This window comes from Erinaceus europaeus, chromosome 13 (assembly GCF_950295315.1).
Source record: "Erinaceus europaeus chromosome 13, mEriEur2.1, whole genome shotgun sequence".
In the NCBI taxonomy this organism is placed as follows: Eukaryota; Metazoa; Chordata; class Mammalia; order Eulipotyphla; family Erinaceidae; genus Erinaceus; species Erinaceus europaeus.
Window position 1 is genome coordinate 69,482,029 of NC_080174.1, and position 24,295 is coordinate 69,506,323.

The window sequence follows — 24,295 nt, forward strand, 5'->3', positions numbered from 1 at the left end:
ATTCCCTAAGGTGAGCTACTTCCTGCCCCTGCATTTAATTGTAAGGAAAAGGGTGACAATAGATGATTGATGTGTGGGGGTAGATAACATAATAGTTATATAAAGAGACTCTCATCCTGAGGCTCCAAGGTCCCAGGTTCAATCCCCCCCACCGCCACCCCAACAAGCCAGAGCTGAGCAGTGCTCTGGTGAAAAAATAAATAAATAAAAATAATAGATGACTGAATGTGTCCTAGAGGACACATTCCGAAAGTAATTCGATTTAAGCTTGTGCCACCGGCTTGGGAAGAGTTGAACCAAAGCGCGAACCCTGGGCTAGACGCTCCGGGTAACCAGGTGGTTGCTATGCAGGAGCGGCTAGGAGGTTGCTACGGCGCGAGAGGTGGGCGGGGACTCGAGACACGGAAACCTCTGAGTGGACCGCTGGGCGCGGAGCCAGGAGGGCGGCGGCAGTGGCGCGCGCGCCTTCCGTCGCAGGAAGTCCGACTGAGAAGTAAGGGGCGCGAGCGGAAGTGACGTAATCTTCCTTGCGCACGCGGTTTAGCGTGGTACTGGCGGGTCGCTTAGGTCGCATTTGGGAAGTTCCGAGCTCCTTTACTGGATACAGACGGGACCTAGCCCTCCGGTCTCCGACCCGTCGGCAAGATGGTGAAGCCCAAGTATAAAGGACGGAGCACCATCAACCCCTCCAGTGCCAGCACAAACCCCGGTACGGGCGGCGGGGCTCAGGGAGGGTGGAGCTTGCAGTGAACTCGGGGCGAGGGCGTCCGGGAGATGGAGGGAGGGGGGACACCGAGCGGCCTTACCTGGCGTTGACCTCGAGCCAAGTCACTCTGAGGATGAGGAGGGGGAAGATAGCTTCTTCATCCGGAAGCACTGAGGCGGGCTGACATTGTGCACTGACTGTCAGGCTAGTTGCCAGACACAGAGTCTCAACTCGGCAAAGTGAGCACCTTATGCCTGGGGTGTCACCGGTTGTGAAACTTGAGTTAGGAGAAGTTCTTCTATTCCTTTGTGTGTTAGGTGTTGAAGCCCCTTCCCTAACATGTTTCAGTCTTGTGTGACTACAGCTGTCCAGCTCAGGGAATTGCCAGGATAATACGACACACCGACCCAGTTGGCCTTTTGCACTTGCCTACCACTTAAAGGAGGAAAAGGGCTGTCGATTTAGCCGTTGGGATCATCCCTTTTAGTAAACCGGCTTTTTAACCTACTGATGGACAAATACCATCAGATTGGCACAAATGCTTTTGGTTTAATCTAAAGCTAAACAAGATAATCCTTTGGGAGTGTCCCTGTCGGGTTTACTTAATAAAACGTTTTTTTAAATGTGGCTTAATTCCCCCCCCCTTTTACGTTTAATTCACGTGGAATGTTTTTCCTGGGTTATTGATAAATGATTCAATTGTAAACTGGAAACTTTGGGCATTAAACCTGAAAAGTCCATAGAGATCGTGTTATAGGTGAAGAGACTGAGCTATAATAGGGGAGGTGACTTGTCCCAGCTGGCAGACTTAGTACTATGACTGCCATTCCTAGCATTTCAACCTGTTTCCTAATGTATCACTTCAAAAAGTGGGCGGGTGAGGGGGCTGGCGGTAGCGCAGCGGGTTAAGTGCACATGGCGCAAAGCGCAAGGAACCGCTCAAGGATCCTGGTTCGAGCCCCCAGTTCCCCACCTGCAGGGGAGTCGCTTCACAGGCGGTGAAGCAGGTCTGCAGGTGTCTTTCTCTCCCCCTCTCTGTCTTCCCCTCCTCTCTCCATTTCTTTCTGTCCTAGCCGACAGCAGTAACAACAACAACATCGATAAACAAGGGCAACAAAAGGGGAAAAAATAGCCTCCAGGAGCAGTGAATTCGCGCAGAGCCCCAGCAATGACCCTGGAGACAAAAAAAAAAGTAGGCAGGTTATTTGAAGGAGTGCCAAAACAAGAAGATGGGAAACTATTACTCTACTTAATTGTCCTCTATGTTAAATATAAAGCAAAAATTTCTACTGATACCAGTTTTACTATTAATTAAACTAAAAGCCAGCATTCAGAACATAAGAAATGGAACACTTATGTGTCAAATTGAAGTTTCTATGATGCTTTGCATGTAGCGGGCAATGAGTATTTGTTTTAAGGCTTGATTAATTGGGGATGGGGGTGGGAGATAATGAGAACCCTAGCATCACTCCGGCATATGTGATGCTAGGGAATTGCACTTGGGGCTTCTTGCGGGAAAGTCCAACACCTTATCCACTATGCCACTTCTCAGGCCTCCACAGTGAGTGTTTGTTAAATTGAGTCCCAGAGGTAGGTGTCTTAATGGAGAGCACAGATGGTTGAATTTTTTTCTTTAAACCTGGCACTGCCACTTATTAGGTATGTGACCTTGGATTGTAAATGTGAACACAGGGCCAGGCAGTGGCACTCTTGGTTAAGCGCACACATAAAAGTGCACAAGGACCCAGGTTCAAGCCTCTGGTGCCCACCTGCACGGGGAATGCTTCACGAGTAGTGTCTTATCTCTGTCCCCTCTTAACTTCCTCTCTCTCTTGTTAATATTTTTAATGAGAAAGATAGGAGGAGAGAAAGACCCAGATATCACTGTTACATGTGCTGTCGGAGATTGAACTCAGGACCCCATGCTTGAGATTCCAGTGCTTTATCCTTTGCGCCACCTCCCAGACCACATTTCTCTTTGTCTCTATCCAATAATAAATAAATAAGTTATGGGACTGGGTGGTGGCACACATGTTATAGTGCACAAGGACCTGAGTTCAAGCTCCTGGCCCCCACCTGTATGGGAAAAGCTTCATGAGTGGTGAAGCAGTGCTGCAGGTGTTTCTGTGTCTCTTTCCCATCCTCTCAATTTCTGGCTTTCTCTATCCAGTAAGCAAATAAAGTTAATAAAAATTAATTAATTAGTTAATTAAATAAAGATATGTGAACACTATTGATATCCTCAGTTTCTTAGCCTGTGAAATACAAGTAATATATATCCTTTATAGGATTATTGTATGGATTACTTGTAAAATGAAAGGCACTGTGTTATAATTGCTCTAACTGTTGTTATCATCAAGCACAGGCCTATAGAGGGTCAAAGATAGGCTCAGCTTTGTCATGTCTAGTAGGTTCCAGTGATGATTTGTTGGAGCAGAAGATGAAAGTAGAAATTATACAGTGATTCAGCTGCTTGCTTACTTTGAATGAACTAGTTGATGTGTTTGAAGCAGTGACCATCCGCAGTAGACTTGGTGCTTATCAGATAATGTGCTGCCTACCTCTGTATTAGATCGAGTACAGGGAGCTGGAGGCCAAAATATGAGGGACAGAGCCACAATTCGTCGCCTGAATATGTACAGGCAAAAGGAACGCAGGTGAGCATTATTTTCCTCTCCCCTTTCTCTTAGCTCCTTGACATGTATCTAAGTCTAGTGAAACCTCTTTTTTTTTTTTAAAGGGTAATTAGTGGGGCCTGGGTGGTGGCACACCCAGTTGAGCGTATAAGGGATGCTAAGGGATCTAGGTTCTAGCCCCCACTTCCCACCTGCAGTGGAGAAGTTTCACAAGTGGTAAAGCAAGTACTACAGGTGTCTCTGTCTTTCTCCTTCTCTGTCCCCCCTCCCCCTCTCAATTTCTCTGTCCTGTCAAATAAAGAAAATAAAGGAAGGAAGAAAGAAAAGATGGCCACCAGGAGTGGTGGATTCAGAGTGTTTGGCACTGAGCCCTAACCGTAACCCTGGTGGTAAATAAATAAATGTTTTTTATTATTAGTCATTAATGGGAGGGGGAACAGACAGAGGGAACCAGAGCATCCCTCTGGCACTTAATAATGCCAGAAATTAGATTTGGGACCCCATGTTTTTGAGTCCAGTGTTTTATCTGTTGTACTACATCCCAGACTGCTAATTAAGCCTTTAGTATCCCCACCCATTCCTCCCAAGATAGGAATAGTGTATCTTCAAATAGCATATTACCTAAGAAATTGTGAGCTCTTGGTTAAAGACATGAGTAGTGGGTTGTGACATAGTGACTGTGTCATGTAACGCTATAATTACAGTGTTTGTTTGTCATGGTTTCCACCTTTGGCATTAGATCTCAAGTTAACTATCCAACAGATAGAAATTTGATTTTCTAAAAAAAGAAATTTAATTTTCTGGGAGTCGGGCAGTAGCGCAGCGAGTTAAGCGCACGGACCGCATAAGAATCCTGGTTCGAGCCCCTGGCTCCCAACCTGCAGGGGAGTCGCTTCACAGGCGGGTGAAGCAGGTCTGCAGGTGTCTCTCTTTCTCTCCCCCTCTCTGTCTTCTCGTCCTCTCTCCATTTCTCTCTGTCCTATCGAACAATGACGACATCAATAACAACAACAATAACTATAACCACAATAAAACAACAAGGGCAACAAAAGGGAATAAATAAGTATTAAAACATTTTAAAAAAAAGAAATTTGATTTTATTTAAGAAAGCATACCAGACTAGTCATGAAAGTCTGAACATTATTCTTCAAAATGCCAAGTTTTAGATCATCACACTGTACCACCTGGAAGTTCATCATAACTCTTGGATTCTGCTGAGGCATCCTCTACCACAGAGACTTGCTGAGGGTGGCGTTTTGCTAGCTGGTCTCGATTTGTTTGGTGACTGTATTCTTCATGTCTTCTAAAAGATGTGTCTAAACCACAAACATCGATGAACTTAATCTGTCTTACTCACCTACTTTGCAGTTTGTTTTAGACTTTTGAATTCCAGCATAAATCATCCTCTGCTTAAAATTCATTTAAACCAGCCTTCAAATTATTACCCCCCAAAAAAAAAGCCATTATGTGATTTTTAAAAAAAAAGCAAACAAACAGTAAACAGGTTTTTAGACATCAGCATTATTTGTTATTCATCTAACAGAAATCATTATGTGCTCTGTTGCAAGAAGTTAAATGGCTTTTGGGCAATCTGTTTCACATGTGGAAGTGCTTTTTATTTACTGAAATCTGTATTTCATGATCATTTAAAACCAAGGGGGGAAAAAACGATCCTTTTGATGGAAAGGGTATTCTTCTGTAAACCAATCTGTGCCTTTCATCTGTTGTTAACCCAAATCTGTTATTTCCTCAATTTAGGAACAGTCGTGGTAAAGTGATTAAACCTCTGCAATATCAATCAACAGTGGCTTCTGGCACTGTGGCCAGAGTGGAACCAAATATTAAATGGTTTGGTAAGTATTGTCCTCTTCTATGTTTGCTCTATAAAATCTGCGATAGAGAAAGGACTAGAATGTTCGGGTGTCCAGAAAGACAGCTTTGAATGAGTGGAATGGCCAAGGATTATATGAGAAAAGAATGAGATAAAAGGTGCCTATAGTGCTAAGAAAACTAGTGAGGGTAAAGTGTGTAAATAGCTTATTGGGTGGACAGACACACTTGTATTGACTGTAAACCCTCCTTAAACAGATAAAACCTCCTTACTGACAAATATTTACAGATCTTAGGACTCATATCTCTTTAAGTTCTGTTTGCCTGAGATATTAAGACTTGTGTCTTTAGCTTGAAGCATAAATGCCATTGCTTGCAGCCCCATCTAGAACACTTTCTCTTCATGGGGTTGTATATGAACTGAATGACAACGAAAGGTTCGTGTTAGTTCTTCCCAGAAGTAAATAGAGAACCTTTAGAATCACGGGTGAGTAAGACTTCTTCCTTTGGAAATGCTGCCTTCATTTCCGGGTGGAATCTGGACTTTCAGGCTTTCCATAAGCCACTGCTTGGTGAGAGCTCTTCAGGTGGCCAGACCATTGTTTACCTGGTGTTTAATTCCTATACTTGAGGGAAGAAGGCAGCTACCTTTGACTGCATCATATCTTCTGACGGGATATCTTCTAGGAGATTTCAGTACAGACAGAAATGTCAAAGAAGAAAAAAGAAAAGAGAAAGAAAGAAAGAAATGTCAAAGAACACATTGCTTAACACAGTGATCAAATTCTGTGACTCAAGATCTAGACTATCCAGGTTTGAATCCTAGTTCTGTTGTTTTCATGATGGTGAACAAGCTTAAGTCTGCCTGTTCATCAATTTCCTTGTTTCTAAAATGAGGAAATAATAGCTCTCTCAGAGGACGGTTGTGGTAGTATATCTATGTAAAATGTATATCTATGTAAAATGCTTAGGAATGGTGCAGAGCAAATAGAGTACAGTACAGGAATTAACTTATCTTCACTATCACTGACACTGTCCTCAACTTGAGTTTTGTGTTTCTGCTACGACCTATTATTTGGTTAAGTATTTGTTTTGTTTGTTTTTTCCTACCAGAGCACTGCTCAGCTCTGGGTTATGGTATGCAGGGGATTGAACCTGGGACTTAAGAACTTCAGACATGAGAGTCTGTTTGTATAACCATTATACTATCTCCCCTACCCTGATTCAATATGTTCTTAAGGATCTCTTTCTTACAAGAAGTACTACATAGCTTCTAACTCCTAAGTTCTGTACTTCTGGATTCTCTCTATAACAGATCAGTTGTTAGAAATTATCTTTATCTTTGCCAGACTTGGCAGAAATAAAGTAGGATATATGTCACATCTCGGTTCCATTCAATGATGTTTCTTTTTCTTTCTTCCTTTCTTTTCTTTCTTTCTTTCTCTTTTTTTTTTTTTTTTTGTTCTGTCCAATTAGGAAATTGGACTTGGAAAACTATTGAAACCCTTTGTGTATCTGGGTTGGTGGGTTAGTATATAAATACAGGAAAAGCAGTTTTTTGTTTGTTCCACTTTTAAGTTTGGAAATGACTACATAGGATAAATGCATTAGGTGGGTAAGAGCAATTTAAATTCTTGCTTTTTCACTGTGTTGTTGGGAAAGTGGATGCAGAAGCCAAAAGGAGTTGTTTATTTAATGGCAATATTCTTTTGTAAAACAGGAAACACACGTGTGATTAAGCAGTCATCATTACAAAAATTTCAAGAGGAAATGGACACAGTTATGAAGGATCCTTATAAAGTTGTCATGAAGCAAAGCAAGTTGCCCATGTCTCTTCTCCATGATCGAATCCGGCCTCATGTAAGATTGAGGATAACCCTGGCTATGAAAATTCTTTGGCAAGCTCTACACATCCCTTTTGTTTTTCCATAGTGATAGTGGCTTTAGAACAGGATTGAGAAACTTTCTGAGACTTCTCCTTTCTCTCCCCCCCCCCCCCTTACCAGAGCACTGCTAAATTCCACATTAAAGTGGTGTTGGTAGAGATTGAACCTGGCAGTTTGGTGCCTCAGGCATGAAAGACTTTTTTTGCATAACTACTATGCACTTTCACAAAGCCTGTCTTTTCACCATTATTAGGAATCTCCTTTTCAGTATAAAATTGTATTCTGTCAGGGAGGTTTAGTAGCCAGGTGGATCAAAGTATAGGTTTGGAAGTGAGAGCTGAACTATAACCTTTACTGTACTCCTTCCCGTGGCCCTTGTTTGGATTGTTCATGAGCTTTCCCTTCCCTAGATATAAAGATAAACCCATCTCCTTGGGTGACTAGGTGCAGATGAAGTGTCTCTGAAGTACTTGGCATATAGCAGGCATGTAGCAATGCCACCTCATTAAAGCTAAATATTGGGTTGTCGGAAAATGCGTAACATTTTTGTATGCAAAAATGTGCCATGACTTCCAGCAACCCAGTAGATCACAGTTATTCAGTTATTACAGATTTCTTTTTTTTTAATATTTATTTATTCCCTTTTGTTGCCCTTGTTGTTTTATTGTTGTCATTATTGTTGTCATTATTGTTGTCATCGTTGTTGAATAGGACAGAGAGAAATGGAGAGAGGAGGGGGAAGACAGAGGGGGAAAGAGAAAGATAGATACCTGCAGACCTGCTTCACCGCCTGTGAATTGACTCCCCTGCAGGTGGGGAGTCAGGACTCTCGAACCAGGATTCTTATGCCGGTCCTTGTGCTTTGTGCCATCTGTGCTTAACCCACTGCACTACAGCCTGACTCCTTTTTTTTTTTTTTTTAATGTTTTATTGGGTGGGGAGATAGCATAGTGGTTATGCAAAAAATTCTGAGGTCCCATCTTCAATCCCCAGCACTACAATAAGCCAAGCTGAGCAGTGCCCTGGTCTTTCTGCTTCTCTCTATATGCTTCTCTCTCATTAAAATAAATAAAATACTTATAAATATTTTTAAAAATACATTATTTCAATGAAAGAGATAGAGAAACATCAGAGCACTGCTCATCTCAAGCTTATGGTGGTGCTGGGGATTAAACCATAAGAAGAAAAAAAGATTGGGAGCTGGGTGGTAGCGCAGCATGTTAAGCGCACATGGCACAAAGCGCAAGGACCAATGTAAGGTTCCCAGTTCGGGCCCCTGGCTCCCCACCTGCAGGGGAGTCGCTTCACAGGTGGTGAAGCAGGTCTGCAGGTGTCTGTCTTTCCCTTTCCCATCTCTGTCGATTTCTCTCTGTCCTATCCAATAGCAATAATATACAACAACAATAATAAAAACAAACAATGATAAACAACAAGGGCAACAAAAAGGGGGAAAATGACCTCCAGGGGCGGTGGATTTGTAGTGCAGGTACTGACCCCCAGTGATAACCCTGGAGGCAAATACATAAAGTGAAAAAATTACATTAAAAAAAAGATTTTTCTTTTAATTGATTTGTGTGTAAAAGAACTAGAGCATCACGCTGGTACATCAGTGCTAAGGATTCTTCATGCCTGCAAGTCCAATATTTTATCCCCTGCACCACCCAAAAGGTGCTTTTTTTTTTTTTCTTTAAATATTTGCTCATTATCAACATAAAAGGCAGTTAGAGTACCATTCTGGCACGTGTAATGCTGGACACCGAACTCTGAACCTCTTGTCTACAAGTCCCAACCTAACCACTGCACCACCTCTCGGGTTGCCACAGATACTATTTCTAACATTTTAGGTAGGCAAACCTGTGTTTAGTGGTAATTCTATTACACTTTGGAAAAATGTAGAATTCGTATCAGATTGTAAAAGGGAGACCTTTGGTGTCTTGTCCTTTAGTTTCTGTAAGGTCCTTGGAGATTTCATAGTTGAGGGAAAAGGGTGTTTGTTAGCTTAGTTGTTATTTGCCAAAGTTAGAAGTAGAGACTAAAGCTAACTTGAATGGAATGAGTTTCACATGGAACCAAAGAAGTGGCCAAATGTTTGCCTGCACATTTTTACTTGCATTAAATAATAATTCCCAGAAGTGTAGCCAGTACATAAGCTTCAGTTCCAGTATAAGGAGGGGAAGAAAGCATTGACATGCATCCATGGATTAAACAGTTCAAAGAAAAGTGTTTACTTGCAGAACAAAATAAAAACCAAGGCCTAGTCATTGCCTCAGGTTTTGTCAATTACGCTTTGTTTTATGACAGACTAGAAGAATGGCACCTATTAGTGGAATGACTGTTTTCTTTCAGGGAAACACATGAGTGTAATTCATGAACCACAGACAAGTTGCTCATTTCCCTTGTTCTCTTTGTCTGTTCTCCCTAAAGCCATCTTTTAACAAACTATTGAATCCTGTTTATGAGAAGAACAGAGAGGTTCTATTATAAATGTATTACTTTGCTGCCCATTTTATTGAATAGTTGTTTAGTGCTCCTAAAACCAATGCTTAAATATGATATATAGAATGAAGGGCCTTCAGCTTTTGCAGTCAACTTGTATTTTGATGCAGATAAGTACTGAGTAATCAATGAGTTTTCTGCTTTGGCCTTGAAAAACATTTCTTTCTTATTTTTCAAACTAGAGCACTGCTCAGCTCTGGTTTATGGTAGTGCTGGGGCTTGAACCTGGGACCTTTGGTACCTCAGGCATTAAAGTCTTTTTTTTTTTTTTTTTTGCATAGCCATCATGCTTTCTCCCCAGCCCTACCTATTTTTATTATGTCATATCTACTATTTGCTATAAAATCTAGTTGTAGGATTGCTTTACAGTGGGATCAAATCATATATTCTTTTCACTTTTATACATTCAGTCGTATATGCTCTGGCATATGTTGATGCTAGGCATTGAAACTGGGACCTCTGGGGCTTCAGGCAGGAGAGTCTAGTGTGCTACCACTAGGTTACTTACCTATCTTGCATATTGTTATTATTGTGTAATGTATTGTATTGGTCTTATAGGTTTGGGGGCTGGGTAGTGGCACTTCTGGCTGAGCGTGCATATTACAGTGCACAAGGACCTGGGTTCAAGCCCTAGATCCCTGACTGCAGGAGCAAAACTTCAGTGGTGAAGCAGTGTTACAGGTCTCTCTCTCTCTCTTTATCTCCCCCTCTCTCCCTCCTTTCTCCCCCATCTGTATTTTCATCCAAAATAAATAAAATATTAACCAAAAAGTTTGATTGTAGGCTTGTATACAGGAGACTGTGTATACTGCACATTACAGACTAAGAATTTCAAGGATAATTTAGATCATAATTTTCTGATTGACTATTTACTAGAGCATTACACAGCTATGATTTATGGTGGTGCTGGGGATTGACCCCAGGTTTTTTTGAGATGGAAGTCTATTGACATAATTTATGTTATCTCTCTAGCCCTTCCCAATGACTTTAGAACCTCCTTTCCATGCAAAACATGATCCTTCTGTTTGTTGGAGGCTAGTAGGTAAGACTAAAAGATGAGTTAGAGACTCTTGAGAAAACAACAGCTTCAAGGATCTTTAGAATTTGGAGTGGGAAAGTTGTTTCAGTTCAAAACTGGATTTGTTCCATCACTATGTTTAGTACCCGGTGCTTTCAGAGGACCTCATCCTGAGGGGGTATAGGGTGGTTTGTTTGCTTTCCTTCTCTTTTCTTTTGGATATTCACTGTCGGCTGTTAACATTCTATTACGTGATAGATCCTAACTCACACTATGACTTTTATCCTGCTTCAAAAATTCCTATGCCCCTTTATAGGCACATCAAGTTCTAGTTAGTATCAAGTTCCTTTTATCACATCTAAACTATGATTTTGGACTTTCGCTAGATGTTTTTCATCTGAAGCCTTTCCATGTGCATTTAATAAAAATGTTACCTAAATTAGGGAAAATGTTATCTGAAACTAAAATGCATCTTACAAAACAAGCAATTCCTTTTAGCCATGAAAGAAACTAACTTCCAAGAAAAAGTTGGCATTTACAGTTGGTTTAAAAAAAAACACAAATTTGAGTATGATCATCCTTGACAAAATCTGTGAATTTGGTGAATTTTATGCACTTATTTGAAAGCTTTTAAAAAATGGTCAGAAAAGATAAGTTAATTTTCATCACTGTAGCCTTAATTGCATTTGACTAAAGTTTATGATAAATGAAGTAAAGCAGAGTGTTTGGCAAGTCTTATTCAACTATTCATATTTACTTTGACTCTTTGTATTACTTTTGTGTTTTTCCAAGGAAACTTACAGAACACCAGAATGGGGAACAAGTGGTCTTACTGTTTACATAAGTTTTTCTGATTTGAACCCAGAATACTTCCACATTTTGTAGATTTTGGTATGGGTTGAACTTTGGCAAAAATAAAAAGAGAAACCTTTCCCAGGTAGATTTTTAATTCTTTGCTTTTACTAATCTTACCTGTAATTCTCCATTCTCCCTAGAATGCAAAGGTTCACATTCTTGATACTGAAAGTTTTGAAACTACATTTGGCCCTAAGTCACAGAGGAAGCGACCAAACTTATTTGCAAGTGATATGCAGTCGCTTATAGAAAATGCGGAAGTATCCACTGAGAGCTATGACCAGAGCAAGGACCGTGATTTGGTAACTGAAGACACTGGTGTGAGGTACAGTTGTGTAGTTCATGCATGTCTCCATTCAAAAATTTGAAACATTTTTTTTTTTATACTTAATGGAGCATTTCCTCTTGCCAAGGAACAGTTGTGAAATTGAGGCCAAACTGAAAAACGCGTTAAGGTGACTTTTCCTACTGCAGGTCTCTAATCCTCCAATACAAATAAGGATTTTCTTCATTACAATAGCTGTATATTCTGTTGCAAAGTAAGTAAAAAAGAGAAAAAAAATACAGTTAAAATTTGAAGTTCCAGGAGATGGCTTAGAGCACACTGTATCGTATTCAAGCACCTGGACTAGAGTCCCTAGCCACCACATGGAGCACCACACAGAGGATGAGGGTGGGGAAGTCACTGGGAGCAGTGGCATCATGCAGGCACTAAGCCTCAGTGAAGCCCTGGTGGCAAGAGGGAAAAAAGGGAAATGGAAGAAGAAGAAAACAAAAGCCTATAACCACACTATATTAAGCATGACTAATATTTTGCTTAATACCAAGATTTGTTTAACCAGAAGTCTCTGGACCACTGGGGGTTTCATAGAGGACCTTTAAGATTTCTGTAACTATGAAGATACTGTAGTTTTTCGTTTTTTGTTTTTTTTTTAAATTTGGTAAGACAGAAATATAGAGGAACAGGGAGAGACAGACATATGCAACACTGCTTCACCACTCATAAAACATCCCCCCTGTTGGTGGGGGCTGGGGATTTGAACCCAGGTCTGTGTGCATGGTGATGTTTGCACTCAACTAGGTGTGCCACTGCCTGGCCTCTTTTTTTTAGCCAGAGCACTGCTCAGCTCTTGATTATGGTGGTATGGGGTATTGAACCTGGGACTTCAAAGCCTCAGGCATGAGAATCTCTTTACATAATTATTATGCTATCTCCCCAACCCTGTTATGTATTGTTTAGTTGTTGGAAATGAAACCTCCATAACTTTGATCATTTCCTCACAAGAAATTAAAAGAAAAAAGTTAATTTACTAGTCTCTGGTATATATATATATATATATATATATATATATATATATATATATATATATATATATATATATATATACACATACATACACACACACACTTGGTTTTTTAAAGTATTCCCTTTTGTTGCCCTTGTTTTATTGTTATAGTTATTATTGTTATTGTTATAGATGTCATTGTTGTATAGGACAGAGAGAAATGTAGAGAGGGGGAAAGAAAGATAGACACCTGCAGACCTGCTTCACCACCTGTGAAGCGAACCCCCTGCAGGTGGGGAGCAAGGGGCTCAAACTGGGATCTTTACGCCAGTCCTTGCGCTTTGCGCCATGTGCATTTAACTTGCTGCGATACTGCCTGACTCCCACACTTGGTTTTTATTTACAAATCAGATGTCTTAAGACTATTGTGACTTTTAATTTTTATATACTTTCCTAAATTATTAAGAATGTATTTCAAGTGACCTGGGCATTGTAACAGTGCATGAAGGATTACACATGCCAGTGATGCTCCCTCTCATTAACTAATGAGTAAATAAGTTGTTTTTAATCTATTTCTGTGTCAGTGCTCAACCAGCAACAATTTAACATTAAATGTCAGAGCAGTATTCTGTTGTGTCCATTTTCATTGTTGAATATCCTAATTGTAGTTTTTCCCAATGGTAACCAGTGCTTGGGTAAAACATCAAACTAGATCTCTTTCATCTTTAATTATTCCCCAAAGATATTTTCTATGGGGGAAATTAGAGCATCAAAAGGTATTTATGCTTTTTGATAGATTGCTGCCAGTTCTTTCCAGAAAGGTTTTACTGATTTAGTTTCCCACAAATTAAACAAAGAAGCATTGTCCAGTGGTTTCAAGGATGCCATCTAAGTGCTATTGTCAGCCCTTGAGTCTCCTAGAGATTGTGTCAAGTCTTTTGAGGCCAAGCAAAAAAGAGATATTTTTCTTTTCTTTATAGAATTATCTTAATTTTATTTATTTATGTATTCCCTTTTGTTGCCCTTGTCTTTTATTGTTGTAGTTATTATTGTTGTCCTTGTTGGATAGGACAGAGAGAAATGGAGAGAGGAGGGGAAGATAGAGTGGGGGAGAGAAAGACAGACACCTGCAGACTTGCTTCTGAAGCAACTGCCCTGTAGGTGGGGAGTCGGTGGCTCGAACCAGGATCCTTACACCAGTCCTTGTGCTTTGCACCTGTGCACTTAACCCGCTGTGCTACCACCCAGCTCCCTTATTTTTTTTTATTGTTGTTGTTGTTGTTGGCTTTGTAGTCTGCCGGGGAATTTTTCTTCCTCTTCCCAACTGAGTAGGTAATGGTGTGTGTGTGGGTGGGTGGTTGGTGGTGGTGGTGGTGGTAGTGGTGCAAAACCAGTTTTCAGTGACATTGATTACATATATTTGAGGCTTGTAGATTCTCAACCATATCATAACTGTCTTTAAGGCCATCCATATTGTAACATGTATCTGTGCTTTATTCTTTATTTTTAAAAAGCTTTTTTCTTTCTATTTTTAAAATGAAGTTTTCTGCCTCCCACATAATGCCAGAGAGCACACACCTCATGAAACAAGAGCTCTAATGGCTATCACCTTCCCAGCCCCTACTTTTTTTCCGTTGCTGTGATTATCACTATATTATGTATACACACCACTTTTTGAAACTATTGATACATCTGTAATAGACGTTTGGATATTACAGTCACTTTTGGGGTATTTTTCCCCTTTTTTTATTTTTCAATTAAAAAAAAATATTTATAAAAAGGAAACAATAACAAAAACCATAGGATAAGAGGGGTACAACTCCACACAGTTCCCACCACCAGAACTCCGTATCCCATCCTCTCCCCTGATAGCTTTCCTATTCTTTATCCCTCTGGGAGTAAGGACCCAGAGTCAACTTTGTGTGTGTGTGTGTGTGTGTGTGTGTGTGTGTGTTTGACAAGATTGTGGGATAAGAGGTGCACAATTGTTGGATAAGAGGGATACAGTTCATACAGTTCCCACCACCAGAGTTGCATATCCCCTCCCCTCCACTGGGAGGTTCTCTATTCTTTATCCCTCTGAGAGTATGGACCAAAGATCTTTATGGGGAGCAGAAGGTAGGAGGTCTGGCTTCTATAGTTGCTTCTCTGCTGGACATGGGTGTTGATAGGCCCATCCGTACCCCCTGCCTGTCTCTATCTTTCCCTAGTGAGATAGAGCTCTGGGGAGGTTTCTTTTTTACCCATTTCTTACTAGTTTTAATCTCCTTTTCCTCTACTGTCCGGTTGGTTCCCCTCCCCCCTAACATCCCTAATCTTTTCAGTGCCTCAGTTACTCATTTTGGGTACTTTCTTTATTTAGAAATGAAGCCCAGGAAGAGATATATAAAAAGGGGCAGTCTAAAAGAATATGGGGTGAGCTCTACAAGGTAAGACTTGAAATTCTGCATGTTTTTCATGGCTTTATGTCCTCATGTGGGAAAACTGATCTCAGTACTTTGAGGTTATTTTAGACTAAGTATTAGCTGTGCTGCCCATTCTGTCCTCTTTTCCCCACCAAAAAAACCAACATTTCTATAACCACAGATAAATTTTTTTTTTACACATATTGAAATGGATTTAGGATCCTGTGTTGCAACCAGATTTAAGGTGTTAAAAATTCTTAGTACAGAAACTCCCATTTGGGGGGGCTTTCCTCATTCTGGGGAAGAGCTGGCAGTTGACTAAGGGTAGAAGATTGAGGATCAAGTATTATTTAGCTTAACTGCATTTTAAAAGTTGCTTTGTGTGGTCTGGGAGCTGGTGCAGTGGTTAAGGAACTAGACTCTCAAGCACGAGGTCCGGAGTTCAATCCCCAGCAGCACATGTACCAGAGTGATGTCTGACTCTTTCTCTCTCTCCTCCTGTCTTTCTCATTAATAAAATAAATAATTTTTTTTTTTAAGTTGCTTTGTAAAGGGCAGGGTTGTGACGAACTTGATTGAGTGCACACATATAGATGGACCTAGTGAGCCTCTGGTCCCCATCCTTCAAGCAAGGTTGCATAATTAAACAGTAGCATAATAGGAAACCAGTACCATAAAAGCAAACTAAACTTTTTAGTTTTCATCAACTGCACTAAGCTTGTAAAAGTAGAAACTTCTAGAAGTAAATAGTTCGAATCAGTAATGCTTGCTATCATGAAATAAGATAAGTTACATCTAAGCTAGTTTCCCTGTTTGAATCTCTACACATTGCAGATACCTACAGAATGAAGACTACAGCTTGGATTCTGATCACTGGCACTGAAATTAGCTAGTCTACTCTCCGCAGAAGACTTGTTAGAAGTTTTATCCGTTGTTATATTACTTTCCCCAAAGTCTCTATTTCATTTTGTGCTTGTACTGTACAAAGCCATTTTCTCTTTGATTATTGCAGGTGATAGATTCGTCAGATGTTGTAGTTCAAGTTCTTGATGCTAGAGACCCAATGGGTACTCGTTCCCCTCATATTGAGACTTACTTAAAAAAAGAAAAACCCTGGAAACACCTCATTTTTGTTCTTAACAAATGTGACCTTGTTCCAACCTGGGCAACAGTAAGTACAGCTGCAAATCCAAAATAGACCACTAAGATCACTCTGCATGTTGCAGGCTTTGACTTACCCACGAATAAATCAATTTCATGGCTTCTAGGACTTGGGATGTCCCTTGAAGTTTGCACTCTTGAAACTAATTATTGAATTATTCTCACTGATAGAAAAGCAATAATGTGTTTCAATGATGATGGGCAAAGTTACCTTTTATCCTCTAATGGTTGAGAGGGGACAGATGCATTACACTTAGATGAATGAATGATGTGTTCCCCTTCAGAAGGCAACTGTTGAACCACTGGCCTGTTTCATATTATGTTACATTAATTGCATTTAGTAGCAATAAAGTCATTTTTAGAATATTGCTTTGTGCTTATAATACAAAAGACAAAGCATTAACTGTCACACTTGAGAAAAAAAGAATTTCAAAGAGTCAGCTAACGTTTTCCTTGCACAATTGTCTTTTTGAAGCATAGTCCTGTGATTCAAACTCTTGATTCCTCCTCTTATTGTAAGTAAATATGTTATAATTTACCAGTGTCTTTTCTGCCTTTAGAAACGATGGGTTGCTGTCCTTTCCCAGGATTATCCGACACTTGCTTTCCATGCAAGCCTCACTAACCCTTTTGGCAAAGGAGCATTTATTCAGCTTCTGCGGCAGTTTGGAAAGGTATTGAAATCTGATCTGCTTCTCCTAGATGTGTAGCCTTGGATTTCTTTTTAAGAATTCCTCTGAGAAGTTACCAATCTTGAGAAAGATTGCTCACTGGGTGGGAAACTCTTGTTTTGTGTTGCACATGCACAGGTAGCCAGCTTCACACGCAAGCACACACAGCACACATGCGCATGCGTGCGTGCACTAGCTTTACCACATCTTGGTATTGAGAAATGTGTATTCTAGAGATGTAAAACCTCTTGAAGCATTAGGAATTAATGAATTCTCGAAACATTTTGATTTCTTCCTTTATTTCCTCTTTGACCCAGTAGTTGTTAAGGAGTGTACTGTTGAGCTTCCATATTTTGGGACTATTACTAATCTTTTGTTGATTGTTAAGTGTTAGTGTAATTCCACGGTGGTCTGAGAAGATGCTTGGGATGATTTCAATGCTCTTGAATTTGCTGATGCTGTCTTTTTTTTTTCTTTCCCTCCAGGGTTATTGCTGGGCTCGGTGCCTGCACCATGAATCCACCGCTCCTGGAGGCCATTTTTACCCCTTTTTGTTGCCCTAGTTGTTGCAGCCTCGTTGCGGTTATTATTGCCATTGTTGACGTTGCTTTTGTTGTTGGATAGGACAGAGAGAAATCGAGAGAGGAGGGGAAGACAGAGAGAGAGGGGGAGAGAAAGATAGACACCTGCGTACCTGCTTCACCACCCGTGAAGCGACTCCACTGAAGGTGGGGAGCCGGGGGCTTGAACCGGGATCCTTACGTCGGTTCCTGCACTTTGCGACACGTGCGCTTAACCCACTGCGCCACTGCCCGACCCCCGCTGATGCTGTCTTTGTGGCCTAACATATGGTCTATCCTTGATAATGACCCATGTGGACTTGAGTAAAATGTGTATTCCAGTTTCTTGGGGTGAATGACTGAAAATGTCCAATAGTTCTAGTTTATCTATCTTATTTAGCTCCCTCATGTCTTTATTGGTTTTCTGCCTGGATAATCTGTCAAGTTGAGAGAGTGGGGTGATGAAGTCCCCTACTATGACTGTGTTGCTGTTAGTATATTGCTGTAGCTCTTTCAGTAGATGTTTGATGTATTTAGATGGCTTCTCATTGGGTGCATAGATGTTAATAATTGTTAAGTCCTCTTGATTGACTGATCCTTTGAGCATTAAGTAATGTCCATCCCTATCTTTTTAAATTTTATTTACTTTAAAGTCTATTGTGTCAGATACAAGAATAGCTGTTCCTGCCCTTTTTTGTGAGCCATTGGTTTGTATGATAGTTTTCCATCCTTTCTCTTTGAGTCTGTGTTTGTCTTGTTGAGTTAGGTGGATTTCCTGTAGACAGCATATTGTTGGGTTGTGTTTTCTGATCCATCTTTCAGGCCATTGACATTTATTGATATCAAAGATTGAAGATATTTAGAGTGTTCTGATAGATGGCATATTTATGGTGGTCTGACTCTTTATAGGAGACCTTTCAGAACTTCTTTCAGGGCAGGCTTGGTAATAGTTGATTCTTTCAACTGTTGCTTGTCTGAGAAGGTTTTCATGCCTCCATCTCGTCTAAATGACAGTCTAGCAGGATACAGTAGTCTTGGTTGAAAGCCTTTCTCATTGAGTACTTGATAGATATCTTGCCATTCTCTTTTGGCCTGTAGTGTTTGTGTGGAGAAGTCTGCTGCTAATCTTACGGGTTTTCCTCTGTAGGTGACTCTTTTTTTTTTCTCTTGCAGCCTTCAGGATCCTTTCTTTATCCTTATTCCTTTGCATTCTAAATATGATGTGTCTTGGTGTCTTTAGGTCTGGGTTAATTCTGTTTGGGACCCTCTGGTTTCTTGAATCTTTATGTCTTTGATATTGTCTAGACTAGAGAAATTCTCAGCTATTATGTCCTGAAGAATGCTTTCTTCCTCTCCCTCTCTTTCTTCCTCTGGCAAGCCAATAATGTATATATTATTTCTTTTGAAGTCATCCCATAGGTCTCTGTTGTTATTTTAAGTATCTCTTAATCTCTTACTTCTTTTTTAGTTGTCTCTAATTTGTCCTCGATCTTGCTAATTCTGTCTTCAGCCTCATTTATTCTATTCTCTCTCCCCTCTACTGTTTTCTGAAGTTCCTCGATTTTGTTACCCTGTTCTTATACTGTTTTAGCTTGTTCAGCTAGTTGTGTTCTTGGATCAGCTATTTCAGCTAAGAGAACTGAAAGCTTATTAGAGAGCTGAAAGCTGAAATAGCTGAGCTAAGAACACAACTAGCTGAACAAGCTAAAACAGTATAAGAACAGGGTAACAAAATCGAGGAACTTCAGAATAACCTTGAGATAATTAGTGTTTTCTTCCAGAGTCTCATTTGTTGTTTCTGCATTTCTGATGACAATTCTTTCAAACTCTTTACTCACTCCTGTGATTATTTCCTTAACTAGTGTTTGGATGTTGATCTCATTATTTTGTGCTTTAGCCTTTGGGGGGCTTTTAGCTGGACTCTTGTCCTGGTTCATTTCTCAAATATTTCTTATTGTTGGTTTAACCATTCTATATAGTATGTTATGAGGTCCCTCTCTCAGTACTTTTCAAATTACTGATCACTCTTGCCTGGATTGACTTGTGTCTAAGTAAGGTAATTAAAGGGCTCACAGTTGTGGAAATTAACAGTTGTTTCAATATTATTTTAATCCCTGTGTTGGAGCACAGTGGATTTTAAAACCTCTTTTATTCTTTTTCTTCCCTGTAGGCTATGGGAGCCTGAGGGCTTTTAAACTATAGGCTTTTTAGCTTAATCCCTCACTCCTGACCAATAGATAAAGCAGGGTGGGGGAGAGATAATATAGTGGTTATGCAAAGAGACTCACACCCCAAGGATCCAAAGCTCCAGGCTCAATTCAGCTGCTCTGCGAAGCTGGGCAGCACTTCTGGGCCCTGTGAGTTTCTAAACAAGTCCCATTTATAGTCTGTAGGTTCTGAGGCTGCTGTTATGTCCTGAAGAATGCTTTCTTCCTCTCTCTCTCTCTCTCTCTCTTTCTTTTCTTTCTTTCTCTCTTTTCTATGTTCTCATCAGGAGAACAACATGGAAAGGCTCCCACTATATAGCCCCAGTGCTAGGCCCCCAAGGTGTCGATCTTCTCCTGAGTTTCCTGGTTAGTTCTCTGTCCCCTGGTGTCCCCTGGTGTCAGCACAGGGCCTCCCCCCCTGCTGCTCTAGCCTCTGACTCACAGTTGCATTTGGTAAGTCTTAGGGGAGTCCTCTCCTCCCTTCAGTCTTTTTGTTGGTAAAACAGACTGGAGGTGGTGCCTCAACTGGTAAACTGCTGGACTGTTACCAGCCACTTAATCTCTCCCTAGGCTCCTCTGTCCACAAATGACATGTATTTGCACTCACCGGTGGTTTGGTGGATTCCTGAAGTGGTTCTAGTCTTGCCTTGTTGCAGTCCCAGATGGTCTCCTTTGGTATTCCTAGTTGACCAGCGAGAGGAGAGAAACACAGCTGCTGCTGCTCCGTAGCCCCGCCTCTGGAAGAAAGCCAGGAATTAATGAATTCTAAGATGGTTTCTAGCCTAACTTTTTTTTTTTTTTTAATATTATTTACTTACTGGATAGACAGAAATCAAGGGAGGAGGAGGAGATAGAGACACCTGCAGCCCTGCTTCAACACTCGTGAAGCTTTATTCTTGCAGGTGGGGTCTGGAGGCTTGAACCTGGGACATTACATATTGAAACATGTGCTCTACTGGGTGCACTCTCACCCGACCCCCTCTAGCCTAACCTTTTACACATACACGCACACACACACACACACCTCCCCACTTTGGACTTCCAAGGCCAGCCATGCTTCCTCTGCCCTCTGGGCCTATGCAGTTTCTGTTCCCACTGCCCAGAAGGCACCATGCCAAGCTAGCTTCAGATCCCTGGTCAGATGTCAGTCCCTCGGGGAAGGCCTAAAACATGTGCTTAAAGCTTCGTATCTATACCTACAGCTTTGTGTTGTGTGCTTAATTAACTCTACCTGGTTTCTAACAAAAGACATATGTCTTCTCTCCCAACCACCCCCACTTCTCAGAAGCAAGCACTGGAACACTGGCTCTTCTATTATTTTTCTCCCCTGTTTTTAATGCTAGCTAGTGAATCAGTTTCTCAACTCTCCCAGCTTTAGATACTAAGTCCTTACTGTGAACTTGAGAACTAGGGTTCTTTTCTTTTATTTCTTTTTATTATTTATTTATTTATTGGATAGAGATAGTCAGAAATTGAGAGGGCAGGGGAGAGGAAGAGAGACACCTGCAGCTCAGCTTCACCACTCGTGAAGCTTTCCCTGTGCAGGTGGGGGCCAAGGCCTTGAACCTGGGTCCTTGTGCCTTGTAACATGCGCCCAACCAAGTGTGCCACCACCTGGCCCCAGGACTAGGTTTCTTAGCACCATCCTCCTCTACATATCTTCCTCTGTCCTCCTATAGTTACATATAACAGTGAAATATTAGTCCTCCTGCTAGACACAGTGAGTGCTAGGATAGAATTCCTTCCTAATAAGAGTTCTCTGGATTTCTCCAGTGTTAACTAACTCCTTTTTGTTTGTACATATAAGTAACGTATTACTGACTCTTGGGTAGCGTGGGAACTTTCAGAATGTTCAGATACACCAGGTAGTCTGTACGGTGGTGTACAGACCACTTCCTCGTGGCACTGGCTGCCCCCAGAATAACTGAGCACTCCTGAGCTGACCTTTCATCATCATGTGGAGAGTACTGTACTGTTTGCTGTGTTGGATGCCTTGTTTATAAGACTTCTCTTCTTATTCTTAGGTTTACTTTTTTTTGGGGGGCAGGGGTCATACTTTTCCAAAGAACTTATCCTTTCTTGAAGGACTAGGGAGTAGGGAGACTGCAAGATCTGTAGGCGTGTCTATCTTTCTCTCCCCCTCTGTCTTCCCCTCCTCTCTTGATTTCTCTCTGACCTATCCAACAACAACAGCAGCAATGGCAACAATAACGACAAGAACAAGGGCAACAAAAATGGGAAAAATGGGCTCCAGGAGCAGTGGATTCATAGTGCAGGCACCGAGCCCCAGCAATAACCCTAGAGACTAAATAAATAAAGTAAAATAAAACATTAAAAAAAGAGCTTCCTAAGAAAAGGTGCTTAGAAGGAACATTTTTTGACATCTTGTATTCTGGTCCTCCCCCCCCCCCTTTTATTTGGTAAGACAGAAATTGAGAGGGATGGGGAAGGTAGAGAGGCAAACACCGCTCGTGAAACTTCCCCCGTTGAGGTGGGGACCAAGGGTTTGAGCCTCAGTTCTTAACACATGGTAATATGTGTGCTTTACCAGGTGCAGCCTGCAGTCCCCTGGATTGCCTTTTTCTGCCCTCACAATGTTTCTTCTCAGAGTGTTGATATTACCTGAGTGTCTTCTGACTCCTGATATTGCAGTTGAAAACTTGAGGCTATTCTGTCTGACTCCTGATTCTTTGGGATATAGTTGTTTTAAATTCTTATTCTAGGGGCCGGGTGGTGGCGCACCTGGTTGAGCGCACAGGCTACAGTGCGCAAGGACCCAGGTTCGATCCCCTGGTTCCCACCTGCAGGGGGAAAGCTTCACAAGTGGTGAAGCAGGGCTGCAGGTGTCTCTCTGTCTCCCTCCCTCCCTGTTATGCCCTTCCCTCTCGGTTTCTACCTGTCTCTATCCAATAAATAAAGGTAATTAAAAAAAAAAAAATTCTTATTCTAAACTTTAACAGTAAAGTACTGTGTTTTTTGTTTATTTGCTTGTTTTGTTTTCTTTTGTTTATTGTTGAGGAGGGAGAGAGAAAACCAAAGCCCCACTCTGTTGTATGCCGGGATGGAACCAATTCCTCATGCGTGAGAGTCCAAAGCTTTATTCTCTGCATCACCTCCCAGGCTGAGTGATAAGTGCTGTAAGATCAGTTTTTTATTGTTCAGTGAGCTAACATTTGATGTAACTTACATTCTAATAAAGTCTTGTTATATTATTTCTTGGAACGTTCTCCCTCTCTACATCATCTGTTTTTGTTCAAGAATTTGGCTTCACCTCTTGGCTTAATTCTTGAAATACCTTTTTCTTTATTTTAGTACATATATGACATTTTGCTCTATTTTTCTGGGCAGATTTCTTCATTTGACTTCAGCTGTTCTGGTACACAATTTGTTTTGCTTTGCATTTTAGATGTTGGGGGGGGTTGTTCTTGAAGGCTCTTCTTAAAAAAAAAATTATTGTTTACTTTATATGAGACAAAAAGTCTCACATGAGAGAGAACCTAGAGCACCACTCAGGTACAAGGGGCCTGAAATTTTTCTCCTCCCCTTACATTGACACCATTTCCTCCTAGTTTCTTTGCTTTTTTCTTTTCTTTTTTTTTATATTTATTTATTTGCCCTTGTTGTTTTATTGTTGTAGGTATTATTGTTGTTATTGATGTCGTTATAGTTGGATAGGACAGAGAGAAATGGAGAGAGGAGGCGAAGACAGGGGGAAAGAAAGACAAACACCTGCAGACCTGCTTCACTGCTTGTGAAGCAACTCCCCTGCAGGTGGGGAGCTGGGGGCTCAAACCAGTCCTTGTACTTTGCGCCACGTGCGCTTAACCCGCTGTGCTACTGCCTGACTCCCCATGCTTTTTTATTTTCTAATTAAGTCACACTTTAAATATCTTGGCTCCCTATTCATATTAAATGGGCCACTAAAAAAATAAGAGTTTTGCAAAGGTAGACTTAGTTGAATGATAACAAGCTAAACTCTGCCTTCATGAAACTTTCACTCAGTGGTCTAACTTTTGAGGTTGATTTTTCTCTGTTTTGTAATTTATTGTTGACAATAAAAATGTAAAATGTATCTTTAAAAAAATTTTTTTATATTTATTTATTTTCCCTTTTGTTGCCCTTGTTGTTTTTGTAAAATATATCTTACAAAGAACAAGTGGCTGTTTCCTTGCCATCCCCAGCCAACTAAGCCAGGTCAGGTCACCTGGAGCTGGCCTCCTTCTAACTCAGTGCCAGAAGCCAGACAACTCCACACAGATCACCAGGACCTGTGCCAAGCTATCCCCTCCAATCTCCAGACTCAAGGGGGTCCTTATCTACTATGGATGGAGTTGGAGGGAACCTCTCTCCTAACTCTCATTCAGATCATTGCTGAATTAAAGTCTGTAAGCAGGGCTAGGGAGATAGTATAGCGATCTTATAAAAAGACTTTAGTGCCTAAGGCTCTGCCATCCAAGGTTGCTTTTTTTTTTTTTAATATTTTTTATTCTTTTTTAAAAAACTTTATTTATTATTGGATAGAGACAGAGAGAAATTGAGGGGAAGGGAAGATAGAGATGGAGAGAGACAGACATTTGC

General features: G+C 40.9%; 1 protein-coding gene across 1 annotated transcript in view; it reads left to right on the forward strand.

Annotated features, from left to right (window-relative positions):
• Positions 1-516: 516 nt before the first annotated feature.
• The window catches only part of GNL2 (G protein nucleolar 2), a 38,268-nt gene continuing 14,489 nt past the window's right edge, over positions 517-24,295 (forward strand). The window contains exons 1-8 of the mRNA XM_007535309.2: positions 517-709; positions 3,279-3,363; positions 5,101-5,195; positions 6,893-7,032; positions 11,568-11,752; positions 15,076-15,142; positions 16,131-16,289; positions 16,840-16,953. Coding sequence (XP_007535371.1) covers positions 646-709; positions 3,279-3,363; positions 5,101-5,195; positions 6,893-7,032; positions 11,568-11,752; positions 15,076-15,142; positions 16,131-16,289; positions 16,840-16,953 — 909 coding nt within the window. The 5' untranslated portion in view covers positions 517-645. The remainder of the gene's footprint in view (positions 710-3,278; positions 3,364-5,100; positions 5,196-6,892; positions 7,033-11,567; positions 11,753-15,075; positions 15,143-16,130; positions 16,290-16,839; positions 16,954-24,295) is intronic.